At 41.5% G+C, this 14,777-nt stretch overlaps 1 protein-coding gene across 3 annotated transcripts in view; it reads right to left on the bottom strand.

Moving 5' to 3' along the window:
- SEC24B (SEC24 homolog B, COPII coat complex component) overlaps positions 1 to 14,777 on the bottom strand; it is a 77,833-nt gene that overhangs the window by 20,368 nt on the left and 42,688 nt on the right. For all 3 annotated transcript variants that reach the window (XM_084756848.1, XM_084756847.1, XM_084756846.1), the window contains 4 exons: positions 11,073 to 11,153; positions 9,169 to 9,398; positions 3,671 to 3,855; positions 1,117 to 1,219 (listed from right to left, as the gene is read on the bottom strand). In XM_084756848.1, coding sequence (XP_084612974.1) covers positions 1,117 to 1,219; positions 3,671 to 3,855; positions 9,169 to 9,398; positions 11,073 to 11,153 — 599 coding nt within the window. The remainder of the gene's footprint in view (positions 1 to 1,116; positions 1,220 to 3,670; positions 3,856 to 9,168; positions 9,399 to 11,072; positions 11,154 to 14,777) is intronic.

A 14,777-nucleotide genomic window follows, 5' to 3' on the forward strand; every position in this document is an offset into this window, starting at 1 on the left:
CACAGGGAGACCCTGTTTAAAAAAAAATCCACCAAAACCTAAATGGTTTAATGATAAAGGTTGTGATAGTGTTTAAGTTACACAGTATTTACTGAATTAATAAATTCATAGAACTGGTTATGCATTATAATTATTTCCTATTCACTGATACTTTCCATCCATCCTACCAGGCCACTATGTGTGAGACACACACACACACACACACACACACACACACACACACACACACACACACACACACACACACACGAATATGAGAGAAAAATGTAGCTAAAGTATAAATGTCTCTGGCTAAATTTTTTCCTGGACCTTAAAAATCTTTATTTCTATTTTCTTGGCCAGCAGGCTGTTTTGTCAGCTGCTGCTAACATCTACAGGAAATGCCAAAAGGTGCGTAAGTCTCTAGCAAAGTGCCTATGAACCCAAATATGCAGTGGAGACCTTTCATTCAGGAAACTTGACATTCTTCAATGTCTCCTACTGACACAAAGTTATTTATTTTCAGCTAGACAACTTTTCTATGTGGACATAACTGTTTAATAAAAGACTCTTGAAGTTTTCACATCACCCATGGTGGCTGCAACTTCCAAACTACTACCAAGTAGTTCAAACTGAGGCCCAGATGCTTGCAGAACGCTGTTGCTAACCATACCCTCAGGGGACTGCTTTTCCCATTGTGCTGCATGCCTCAGGCGCAGACTGGGTACACGTCAGACAGGCAGCACAGAGCTGCGGTTACATCTGTCCCAGTGGAGAGGAGACTCAGGCTGTGGCCACTGCCCAGCACAAAGCAGTGCTCAGAAGACATGCTCACTTGAGTGTTAAAGACACAGCAATTGTTAGATAAATGTATTACACTTATTTAGTTCTATTCTGCGCGTGCCATGGTGTGCAGGAAGGTGTGGGCTGTGCTTGCCACAGCCTCAGTGTAGAGGTCAGAGGTCAACGTGTGGCAGTCGGCTCTTTCCTTCCACCACATGGGTCCTGGGGATCACTCACCAGCCCAGAAATGATAATTTCCAACTCTAATAAAAGAAGCCAAACATTCTTAGGAAACAAGACAGTCTGGATACCTGGCACACATATCGGAACCTAACTATTTAAAATGTACTTTACCGTCAGGTCTCTGAAGGGATGCAACAACAATCCTAAGGGAAGCTTAGCTTTGTTCAGTAAAGCCTGTGTCTGCGGGATGTTCGTCAAGGTACATCGAAACGAGCTGCAAAGACACAAACAAGCAGTATGTTAGCCACGAGGGTAACTGCACCTGTTAGCAAGATTACTCAACCAGTCATGTATGAGACAGACGTCAAAAGACCTAAACCAAGAACCCCACATTTCACTGTTGAAAAGCACAACATATTCTAAATAAACAGTGAGTGCAGTGTACAGGAGCTACAGACACGCCACCGAGGGCGCACCACTCCCAAACCTGTGCTCCTGCTTACCCCATCTTTCAATGGGGGCAGGGGTGGGGTAGGGGTGGCTTCCACCTGCGCTCTAGGGTACATTCCTGCTGTGCTGAACAGTCTGGACAGGGAGAACTGCCATAGCCTAGGTGTGACTCCCTGAACATAGTCTGCTTCCTCCTCCTTGCAGTGCCGAAGCTAAGAACACTTCCCCAGGAACACTGTGTGTCGCTCTTTCACTAGTCTGACTACATATATATATCTTTCTTAACAGAATGTGAGTTCTATGATTCCACAGAGCTCAGGAAAATGGTTTTTGTGTACTGCCTTACTCATAACCCGGAAAGGGTCCAGGAAGTGTCTGCTGACTCAGGGATGGACCCTATGTGTACGTGCTATTACCATAGGCTCTGAAAATATGAAACCTAGAAGGCTCCCTCAAAATGTTTTGAGCAAAGAGAGGATGCTCAGAGGGTTTCAGATGCTGGGGTATTTCAGGCTTCCCAATTAAGAATGCCAACCAAAGAAGCCCATGAAAACATTCCCAAAGCTAGAAGCACTTGCTTAGTAGCTTGAGAAAGAATACGCATCCCTTAACTGTGGACAACACTGACACTTAGATGAAAATTGCATATGCCTTAAGCCACTTCCACCTAGAACCACAGTAAAAGATCTGTGTTTCCTAATCTAAAGCTGGTACTAATTACCCTTTTACATTTTGTCAAGAGCTGCATTCAAAAACATAACTAAACAAAACATATACATCACTCCATCCCTACAGGGCTTATTTACTTAGTGTTAAGTAGCTGGGAAGACCTTTAAGTGTAAGTTACCCTGATTCAGCATCCCATGCACACACTGCTGCAGGCAGCCAAGATCTCACACATGTGCACATGCTACATTCACCTCTTAGAAAACGTGCAACCAGTCATTAACACAAGGCCATAAGCAGCCCAAGAACAGCTTAGAATCGCAACCGGTAGCTGCTGCCAGCCTGCGATCCTTGGTATGCTATGCTTTTATGGAAATCATTGTAGCACTGCCTTTGGGAGTCATGGGCTGCACGACAGAAGGAAAGCTGTGTTTAAACGCCATGTAAGAGGGCGCTGGAGAGGCGGGTCAGATGGCTGCTCTTCCAAAGGTTCTGAATCCAATTCCCAGCAACCACATGGTGAGCCACAGCCATCTATAATGAGATATGATGCCCTTTTCTGGAGTGCAGGTACACATGCAGGCAGAGCACTGTATACATAATAAATAAATAAATAAATCTTTTTAAAATTCCATGTAAGATCCTGGTTGAGAAAGAGTAGCCCCCTTCCCTGAACGATTAAAAACATGGGAAGCCATGGCCTTAGGAAAAGGAGAACCCTGGCGTGAGGAGATAGTGCTCTCTCTCCTGGCATTCAAAGCCTATGGTGTGCAGAGGAGAAACTGCAGAAGCAGACATGCGTGCGGTGGGAGAAGCTGGCCTCAGGAGGTAAAGTGCTGAAAGCAGGTAGAGCAATGAACCCAGTCTGGGAGGCCCTGGGAGGTGAGCACAGACCCAGACATGGAGGCAGCGGCTACACTTCCCTAGGAGGCAAAGGCACTCTGAGTGAAGGAAGTCCCTATGTAAATTCATATTTCTTCAATAAGCTGGGGGTTCTATCCTGAATGAGAAAAGGAAATTCTGAGGAAAAATACTCATCTAAGCCTATTCTTGGGATTACATTAGTGAGGGCTTTGCCATTTTCAAGAAAAGCTGAAAACAGGTTTTTTCAAAGACCACCTTACTTAAAGACATTCTGGAGGATGGCTCAGCAGCAAGAGAGCTTGCTATGCAAACATGAGGAGCTGACCTCAAATCCTCAGTAGCCATGGAAAGAGCAAGAGCGGCTATGTGTGCCCGCTGTGGGGAGTAGAGACAGGACTGCTGAGGTGTGCTGACTACCTGCCTAGACTCTAGGTTCAGTGAGGGACTGTCTCAAAGGAATAAAGCAGAGGGACAGAGCAGGACGCCTGAAGTGTTCCTGTGGCAGGCCTCGCCACTCCCCAGCACATACACAGTGTGCCACACAGATCAACATGCCTCTTCAACACACACAGTCAACCTGAGGACAGCTTACATATACTTCTCTCTACAACGCGAAACAGAAAAGCCCATGTGAACAAAACTTCCCGTGAAGGGGCTGACAGCACACTGCCTGCCTATTTCTGGAGTCGGGCCCTGTCTTCATCAGTTCTCTCGCTGTGAACACACTGTAAAATAGGGTACCTACTCTGGGCTACAGTTTAGCTTGCTGAGTTCTGCACTCAGGTTAGGTACAGGAGCCCAAATAGGAGTCGCAGGTAAGATATTCTTCTCTTGGGTGAGGTTTACAGGCCGGAGGCTCTCTGGCTGTGGAGAACTCTGCAGACTGAGTCCCCCTAGACCCAAGGACAGCTGGTTCACACCTGGGTAATGCTGAGAGAGAAATTCAGAGAAAAAGGGGAAATTACACAACAAATATAAAGGTTTCTGAACACAAGATTTTAATACAAAGGAAACTCAAGATGAGAAAATTTATATCTAGCTTTATAGTCGTAGTTAGCAAAACAGTCAATTTAAAAGCATAACTAAACATTGCAAAGCAAACCCAATCTTAACTGTTCAATATCAAAAAACAGTTTATACTAGGCAGAAACGATAAATGTTGAAGTGATTTCAAGTTCTATCAAACATCAATTTTCAGGATGAGCTGCTGCCTTAGAGCAGTGGTTCTCAACCTTCCTGATACTGCAGCCACCAATGCAGTTCCTCATGCTGCATCAACCCCAACTATAAAACTATTTCATTGCAACTTCCTAGCTGTAATTTTGCTAGTTATGATCCGTAATATAAATATCTGATATGCAACCCTGCGAGAGGGTCAATCTCCTCACAAAGGGGTTGTGACCCACAGGCTGAGACACCACAAGGAAGCAATGAGCACTCTAGGGAGCCCTATAGGAAAAAGGTATCTAGAATTCGACTCTGCTTATTTTCTGCTGCCTGTGCTATGCCTGTAATATTATTATAACTTCACAGCTTTTTCAACTCAAAATTATTTAAGAAATTACTGTCATAATTTAAAACTACTCAATCTTTCAGTTCAGTAAGTCAAAATTTACCAGAACAATACCTACTTTTACACTTCCCTTTTTAAAGAAATAATGTATTTACCTTGTTTAAAAAACTTAGTTAAGTTCTATTACCATAAAAAAAAATCCTGTTTTAACTGATCTTACTGTCCCTTGAGACGTATCTAAGGACAAAAATTATGACAAGACAAATCTTTTATTTCACATAAAGAATTAGTTTTCTGTATTTTCTCATCACTTTTGTAAACTTAAATTTTATTTTGTGTACAGATCTCTTGTTTGTATGTGTGGCTGTACACCATTTGTGTGCCTGGTGCCCTCAGAGACCAAAAGAGGGTCAGATCCCCTGGAACTGGAGTTGTGTGCTGCAATGTAAGTGCTGGGATTTGAACCCAGGTCCTCTGTAGGAACAGCCAGTGCTCGTAACTGCTAAGCTGTCTCTCCAGCACCACCACCAACAAAAACAATCTTACATTTAATAACCTTACACTTATAAAGTTGATGTTATTTTGAAATTATTTAAATATATTAAGAACTGTCTGTACTAGGTAAGCTACAAATGACAAATTCATTCAACTATGGACCAAAAACGTTGTTATTCTGATATGAAAAATTTATAAGAAAGCATACTCAGGGATATCTCATCTCACTCTTCACCTGTAGCCGACATTTTAAATTAGTTTTCCATTAAGTTCTTTTGTTACTATTTATAATATAAACTAGGATGTACGGGTTTTTAACAACCAACAGACCAAAAAAAGAATATTAGCCTTTGTGTCTGTATATAGTTATCTTCCATATTCCTTAATACAGGCAACAAGTTTCAAATGTGAATACACTAACTCTAACTACTACATACAGAATGATAACCTCAGGAAATGGCTGTCTGGTGTAGAAGATACACAGAACTTTAAATGACCAGGAGGTCACCAGACGAAGTATTAGCTAATCCTGACACAAGTGAAACAATAGGTTTATGCCATTAGAATGCCACAGTCAGGCCTACATAAATAACTACATCAAGTAAGAAATCAGGCTATTAGACTTAACCCCTGGGTCACAGGAAATGGAGCAGAGGAACCAGTAAAATGACACCACAAGGTAGCAATGAGCACTGTAGGACACTTTACAGACAAGGGGCTCAGTTTTCCCATCAGATAGAAGGCTTGAATCCACAGGGTAAGGTTTGTATCAAATTAAAATGATAATTATAACACATAAGCAAACCTAACAGTTAAGTTATCATTTGGCTAGTGATTTGAACAATCAAATCTAAAAGGGCATTTTTAAAATAACAGGAAATCTGTGTATGCAGTGAATTTTAATAGCATTTAGAAATGATTATTCCTTTTGTTGGCTACGTAAGAATGGTCCGTTTCCAGTATTCCCTGCAGTAAGGGAGGGGATGGATAATGAAGCCAGGGGTAAGGGCCTCTGAGAACGAAAGAGCTCCAGGTGTGCGTTCATGAGCAGGGCTTCTCACCACTTACTGAAGGCCACTGCCAGTCACTACAGAGAAAGCCTTTACATTTCAGAGCTGGGCGGGCTGGAGAGATGGCTCGGAGGTTAAGAACATTGACTGCTCTTCCAGGGGTCCTGAGTTCAGTTCCCAGCAACCACATGGTGGCTCACAACCACCTATAACGTGATCTCATGCCCTCTTCTGGACTGCAGATGTATATGTAGGCAGAGCACAGTATAATAATAAATAAACTAAAAAACAAAATATTTCAGAGCTGACCCACTGGGTCACACCATGTCCAACATTTAAAGGGATTTCAGCTGTATTACACAAAGGTACTTAAAGTTATGATGTATGTATTCTCGGGCCAGCAAGATGGCTCAGCAGGTAAAGGCACTTGCCATGAAAGCCTAGTGACCTGAGTTCAATCCCTGGGCTCCAGGTAAAGGTGGAAGGAGAGAACTGGCTCCATAAAGTTGTCCTCCGACCTCCACACACGCACATAAACACAGATTTAAAATTATATATATATATATATATAATAAGATTATACACATATATTCTAAGCGGCACTTCAAATAATATTAATGCCAGTCTTGCATGAATTAAACGCCGGCCCTGTGCTGTCAATGCACAACACTAACTGCTCAAGTTGAATGTGTATGTCTTAGTTGCTTTTCCTGTTGAGCACAGACTCAGGCACGTTAGGCAGCAGCATCCACAGCCAGGGAGCAGAGACTGAGGACTGCTAGTGCTCGGCTCATGCTCTCCTCTTTCCTTGTCCAGGGTTCTAGCCCAGGGAACAGCTCTATCTAGTACTCCCACCTCAAGAAACTAATTATGAAAATCCGCAGAGGCTAACAATGACAGTATGGATACCCCAGGACTTATCGAATCTATTCCTGGATCTCACCATTAGCTTAAAAGATACGGATAGAAATGTTCACATGAGAACCATTCATAACAAAATCAAGCCCAGAAATTTATCCTAATGCCAATCAACAATGGAATAAACTAGTATAATATTCATAGTGGAGTACAGCTGAGACTAGATAAGCCGCAGCCAACAAAAAGCAACACAAGAATGCACGAAGCAGGGCTCCTCCTGCATAAAGCTTGAAAACAGGTAAAGTAATCTGCAGTATAAAGGATCAAGAGAGTGGCTACTCCGTTATTTGGGGTAAATGATTAGGAAAGGCATGAGACCTGTTGAATGTTTTGAGATCCAGTAAGCGAGGCATGGTGCCCCATGCCTGTAATCCCAGCAACTTGGGAGGTGAATGAAGGAAGATCAAGAGTTCAGGGTCATCCTTCACCATACAATGAGCTTCATGAGACCATCTCAAAAAACAAACACAGTCCTATTGTCCTATACTAGAAATAATCAAGGTTTGAGTAGTGGTGCTGAGATTGTATTTTAGAACGTGGGCAACAACTATTCAGTTTTTCACTGTAATGTACCAGGCCCCGTGACAACGGGAGAGGCCAATGACCACAGCTGCATTCTAATAGTAGGAGTTACCAGGGCTATTTGCTCCTTGCCTGCTACGTCCAAGAATTAAGCCAGCCTTGGAACTTTTTCTCAAGTACAGAAATAAGTACTATCGTATAACTCCACATAGAAAGTCACCCAAAGCACAGCTATCAAGACGGAAACTCTGTTTTGTGTGGATCAATGTAGCTATAAGGAAACTATAATAAACTGGGGGAGGTCTGTATCAAATAAACCAGACTTCCCCAGAGCTCCTTCTTGTTTTCTTTCCCCTTTCCTTCTGCACCTTAGTTCTAAGACGAAATTCCAGACAAAAACAATTTTCTTTTCTTTCTTTTTCAAAGCTTTCCATGTGTTAGTGTACACATGTGTATACATGTATGAGCATACACGTGCAGGCCCAAGCTGATGATAGGGATCATTCTCAGTCTCTCTTATTTCTTGAGGCAAAAAGGTTCTTTAGTCAAATGCAGAGCTCATCGATGTGTCTCGTCTCTTGGGGATGTCCTGTGTAGCAGGCTACCATGGCCACTCGGCACTCACATGAATGCTGGTCCTCATGCTTGTGTGGTACTGATTTACTGCTGAGCCATCTCCCTGGCCCCCGTGTTTTCTTTCTAAGCAAAGCATAACAGGAAATCCCTGAAAGGTAGACCCTACTAAAGCTTTACAGAAATGCTTTTGCCATTTCCTTCAACTTCCTCTCAATACTAAGAAATGAGAACTCTTCACCTTTCTAAACACACCTAACCCACAATGCTCTTGGAACCAGCTCAGCAGAGGCTGGGCAGATGATTCCAAGCCTACCACCATGGAGGTCTGAATGAAACTCCACGGTAAGCTCCGGTACGCGACCAACCGCTCTGCAGTTGGCAGCCCTGTTCTGAGAGTTTATGGAAGTTAGGTCATGAAACCTTGCTGTAGGAAGTATGTGGAGGGAGCTGCTTTGAGACTATGTCACTTCCCCCTACTTCCAGTTTGTTGTCAAGTGTCACCAGCCCACTTTCTGCTTTGGCCACCTTGTGGCATGCCTTCCTCACTACTATGACTCTCCCTCTGAAATCATGAGCCAGAATAAGCTCTCCCTTCCCTATGTTATTTTTGGTCATAGTATTTTATCACAGCCACAGAAAAATAACTAACACAGCCACTGAGCACACAAACTAGAGAGCACTTCTCTTCTTCAAGATCTCAGAGTCAATTTTATATCAGAGCACTTCAAGAAAAGGACAGAGGCTAAAATAAATACTAAATTACATTCTTCTATTTTCTGAGGTAGTTGCTAGTTAATGTTAATGTTAGGAGCTACAGAAGTGGCTCAGTGATTAAGAGCACTGGCTCTTCCAGGACGCAGTTCCCTCTCAGTATCCATGTTGGGAAGCTCACAAGGGACCATACCTCCAGCCCCAGGGGGCCCACCACCCTCTTCTGGCCTTCTGGTTTTCTGCACATACACGGCAGAAATAAAGATGCACTTGTAAAAATAAATTTTATAAGACCATGTAATTTCCTGATTATATATAAAAAAAATACTCGTATAAAAACTGTTAAAAAAAAAACCCTAATGGTACAATACAGAAAATCCAAGCTATAGCTAATCTTTTCATCTAGACTCCACCTCTTTAAAACTCTGATCATTAGGGATGCACTCCACTTCATACTTACAATTTTTACCAGCTTACCAAACATGACTGAATACACACCTGAGGATACCCAGAATACGCTGGGCCACTGGGATGTGCCCCAGGGGCTGGCGGTGGTGCTGCATTCTGGTAAGCGGGCTGCAGAGTCGGGTAGCCATAGCCAAAAGGCTTTGCTACCTTTGCTGGCTGAGCAGCAGTGGGAGTGGGGGCTGCAGACAGAGCCTGGGCGAGGGTAGGGTTAGGTTCCAGGGCACGATCAGGAACAGGGCTGCTTGCAGAAGAATGCATGTCTAGCAAAGAAAAAATTAGGTGTTCACAACCCCAAATCAGAACTGAAGCAGTAACTTTTGGCATATTTTTCTTTTCAAAATGTTTTACTATGACAAATGCAGGTTACATACCAATTAAAAAGCGTAGATCACAGAACCGTGTACAGATAACCCAACCTCTATAACTACCGTATCCTGTCAGTTATATCTTATATATTGCTTTGTCTGTAAATTTCAACAGCAAATGCCTCAGATGGTACTTGGACCAATACCACATACAGCTAACACAGTAGTCATATTTTTTTAATTCTCTCAGGAGGACTGGGGCTAAGAAGCAAAAGCAAAACAAAGCAATTAAAATTATAAACTACGTTTTTCCAAACTGCCCTTTAGCTGACTCTTAATGCAAAATGTCCATGAAAGGAGTGGCATACTCCTATCATCGCCTGAAAGGCGGCATTATCTGCATAGGTAAATTGTGAGTAGAATATGAAAAATCGTGTCTAAGACTTCGAGAACAACATCTGGCATCAATAAATGCCTAAGAAAATTTAGTGACTAGACGTTCTTCGTTTAAACTTGAAAACAAAATTTCAGTAAAACTAAAAAAAATAGAAAACTTGACTGCTAAATCATCCTAATGAAAGTGCTATTATCAAAGTGGTAAGGAAATAAAGAGGACAAAGTTACTTGTGCTGTCATCTGAAGGTTATTAAAGTCATGAGAGGAAGGAGTGTGCCAGGTGTGTCTGTGATAGGAGACAGGAGCATAAGGAAGCCGAGAGTGTAAGTTACCACCATAATGAAATGACTATGTGTTACAGCAGTTCATTGATTTTCTGTTAATAACACCCACTGCTCCTCTATTCTCCTCATGTAACAAAGTTATTTAGAGGCTGGAAAGATGGCTCAGCAGTTAGAGCACTTGCTCTTGCAGAGGATGTGGGTTCGATTCTAAAGACTTGCACCCTCCGCATCTCCAATTCCAGAAATACAACCCCTCTTCTGAGTAGGAACAATATATATGAGGGTAAAACTTTTATACATATAAAATAAAATATTAAAAAAATAGTGATAGCTGGGTGCAATGGCACATGCCTGTAATCTAGCACTCAGGGAGGCAGAGGCAGGTGGATAGCTATGAGTTTGAGGCCAGCTTGATCTGCAAAGCAAGTCCAGGATAGCCAAGGCTACACAGAGAGACCCTGTCTCAAAAAACAAAACAAAAATACCAAATAAACAAACAAAAACACAGCGATGCCTCCAAAACCTATCCCTGGGTCTACTTGCCTTTTTCCTAAATGGAGGTACCAGGAGCCACAGGGGAAGTAAGGAATCAAACACACTCTGCTCCGGAGCTAGTTGGAATGAATTCAAGTTCCCATGCTTATCAACAGAATTTAAGGAGCAATTTTTTAAGAGAAGGGGAAAGAACAACACTGTTCCTTATCAATGTTTTCGTTTTGTCTTGTTTAGAAAGAGCAAAGAAACAAAACAAAACAATAAATTTCTTCAAGTCACCAGAAACAAATGCATGGTTGTCATATGACAGAATTATGGCTGAGAAATGCCATGAAAATGCCCCATTTTGTCTGTTAAAATGCAGTCTCTTCTGATACACAATCATGGTCACCTTTAACATGACTAGTGGCCAGTAACTTAATGAATAATGCAGCACATGCTGGAAACAAGTTACCTGGGTAGCTGCCTCCTTCCAGGGCATCGTAACTGTTGGGCAAGGGCGACGCACTGCTTGTGGTAGAGGAACTGTCAACACCTAAAAGGAAAACCAAGCACCTGCTAAGTTCAAAGTGACAGTGCATCTCATAGCAACTGCTGCCAATATGAATAAAGATGGCTTTGCTGAACTAGGAAATTCTCAACTCTGCTAAAAATTGAAATGACTGATGTTTGAAAGCAATCATACACAAAATTAAAATGATACATGTTTGAAAACAGTTTTACACACACACACACACACACACACACACACACACACACACACACACACACACACACACTATTCAAATGGCTCAGCAGGTAAAGGCACTTGTTATGGTAGACTGACCACTTGATCACCTGAATTTGATCCCAAGAACAAGAAAACCAACTCTGGAAAGTAGCACTCTGCCCTCCACATGCTGGCCGTGGCAGGCATGTGCCCACCCCGACAAATCATAAATGTAATTTAAAAATTATTTTAAATGAATGACAAGTAACAGTGGTGAGACTAAGTAGCTGATGAGTGGAACAAAATTTAGTTAGACATACATTAACTTCAAAAACAAACACCAAATTATAAAAATAAACAAATATAAACTTAGGGCTAGCAGATTTTTAATGAAACTATACCTGAAATACTAACTCTATCAATCTCATCAATCTCAAGGTATCGAATACGCTTTATTAGCACTAAGAAGTTTAGGATAGTTTTAGCACAGCAAAGGTGTTTCATGCATTCATAAAAGACTCTGGGGCTAAAGAAATGGCTCAGGAGCTAAGAGATCTAGCAGAGGACCTGGGTTCGATTCCCAGTACCCACATGGTGGCTACTAACTAGCTATAACTCCAGTACCAGGGGATCCGATATCCTCTTGTGACCTCTATGAGCACACGTGGTACACAAATACACAGCAGGCAAAACACTCATACACATTTAAAAAAAAACTAAAAATAAAATATGTATATATATATATAAAACAAGAACACTTAATGGCTTGAGTTTCTTCCAGCATAGCATGAAAGTGTTTCTGTGTCTCCATTTATCCATATGCAGAATAAAGATTAAACATCTCCCACCATATTGAATAAGGGAATATAAATGGAAGCCATGCTAATAGACATGAACATCAGACAATAAGAACTTACTGTTTGTGACCATTCAAACCGCTTAGATTAAGAAAAGCTGAGTGGTGCTAGGACACATGGGAGAATAGAACATAAGAGACAGTTCTTTCATTCATTCACCCAAAACAAATACTTTACAGGGAATCTCAGGTAAATGCAGTATACACTGACAGACAGTTCTAGATGCACATGGCCCCTCTCTTGAGACCAAAGTTACAAAAGTCTCTGGTACAGAGGTTATCCCTGGCTCTTAACTGACATACAAGCAGGATTTTCATTTTTTCCTTTAAATCAACAACAACATTGTTTTATTCTTTGTCCAAGTATATATTACATACTGAGCACGTGCTACCACTCTTGCTCTTCCATTGGGTCCCTTTGTTCACACAATTCTCCTTTCACTCCAATGTCACTTATATGTGTGAGTTTATTTATACAGGAATCACAGAGGAAAGACACCAAATTTGTCTTTCTAGGACTGGTTTAATTCACTTGATATGATTATCTCCAATTACACTCATTTTTCCTGCAAACAACTTAACCACTCTTTATGACTAGAAAACATAAAAATATTTTTTATTCTTCTGGGGTTGGACAGCTTAGGTGTTTTTAACTGTGGTTAAAAAGAACGGGCATGTATGTATACCCATCTTTCTCTGAATGGCCTTCAGATAACCTTAAGAATTAACTGTATCAACCCTGGCACAGTTGACAGTTGTTTATATGGCTATCTGAACGCTGTATTCTAGGAGAAGACTGTAGCTGCAGAGTATCTACCTGCTGTGGAACTTTGGGTCAGGTGCCCCAACCCTAATCCTGCACCAATAAGCACATGGCTGGCTAGATGGCTTAGCAGGGAAGTGTACCTAACATCAGCCTTGACTACCTGACCACCTGAAGTGGAAGACTATTTAAGCTCCATTCTTTGGTGATAAATAGGAAACTATGTATACATAAAACACTTCTCTTAATGAAGAATGCAAAGTAATAGTTTCTCCTGTTTGTCCACATATGTAACTGAAGCAAACTACTGATGTACAGGGTCAAAAGTCTCAAAGTTGGGCAAAGTGGCACACCTATAACACTGGTACTTAGGAGGCTCAGTGTTGAACTTTGAGTTTGAGCTACTTAGTGAGATTTGTCACCAAAACATAACAAAAAGTATTATAGTACTAGCATTGAAAAACAACAACAACAACAACAACAACACAACAACAACAACAACACTAAAGACAGGTGTAGTAGTACACGCCTATAATTCCAGCACTCAGGAAGCTGAGGAAGAAGGATCAAGTGTGAAACCAGTCCTAGCTACATAAGAAGACCCCATCTCAAAACAACCAACAAACAAGCAAACAAAACCACACATAAACTCAAACAGTCATCAACAGATAATGGCTAAACCAAATGTACTGTATCTAGAAAAATAGACTACCATCCAGTCAAAACAAAGTGCTCATATTTGCTGCAATGTAAAACAAGCTGAAGAAAAAAAGGCCAGCCCCCCCAAAAGCACATGTATACTGTATGGTTCTATTTCAATGAACCCCTAGAATGTGCAGCTCTACAGAGTCGGCAGATAGGCTGCTGGCCGTTGTGGGCTGCAGAGAGAGTAGAAGGAAGAGGCACGGCTTCATGAGTACAGGATTCTCTTCTAGGATGGCAAAGGTGCACAGTCCTATTTAATTCACACCCACAGAGCTAGCCAGCACTAAAAGAGAGTGCAGTTGCACAGCATAGGAGGGGTACTATACAATGCAGCATAGGCCTAAGTGTGAGGACACAGAGCCCTCCATGATGTTGGGAACACAAAAGGCAGTGAGCACAAGAAAGGACATTCAGCATCCCCAGCTCCTAGGGCAAAGGAGATCAAAACAGTAACACAGTACCACCTTCACATCCACCCAGACAGCTAAAACCAAAGAGACCGGTAATAGGTAAGGATGCAGAAAACTGTAAACTTTATGGACTTTTAATTGGTGTAGCCACTTTAAAAAGACAGTTACTATATGCCCAACAAGTATCATAAGATAAATGAAAACAAACTGACACATGTTCATAGTAGCACAAATTACAGCCAAAAGATGAAAACAACCCAAATGTCCACCAACTCAGGAATAAGTAAATAAAAAGCAATGTACAAAATAAAATGGTTCTTGAGCAATGAAAAGGAATGAAGTGCTGATACAGGTTACAATATGGATGAGTCTTACATACTGTGCTCAGAGAAAGAAGTCAGTCACAAAAACAAAGCTGCTACCACCACCACCACCTCCTCCTAATAATAATAATAATAATAATAATAATAATAATAATAATAATAATAATAATAATAATAATAATAATAATCAACAGTTGCCCAAGCTGTGTAGCTGAAAATGGGGGCATGGTTTAAACGAAGTACTGAGAAATAATAATTCTTGCCAGGCATGGTGGCACATGCCTTTAATCCTAGCACACAGGAGGTAGAGCAGACATATTTGTGAGTCTAAGGCCAGTAGGTCTACATAGCTAGTTTAAAGAAGAAGAAGGAGGAGGAGGAGGAGGAGGAGGA

This window comes from Acomys minous (assembly GCF_964271855.1).
Source record: "Acomys minous genome assembly, chromosome: 14".
Classification (NCBI taxonomy): domain Eukaryota; kingdom Metazoa; phylum Chordata; class Mammalia; order Rodentia; family Muridae; genus Acomys; species Acomys minous.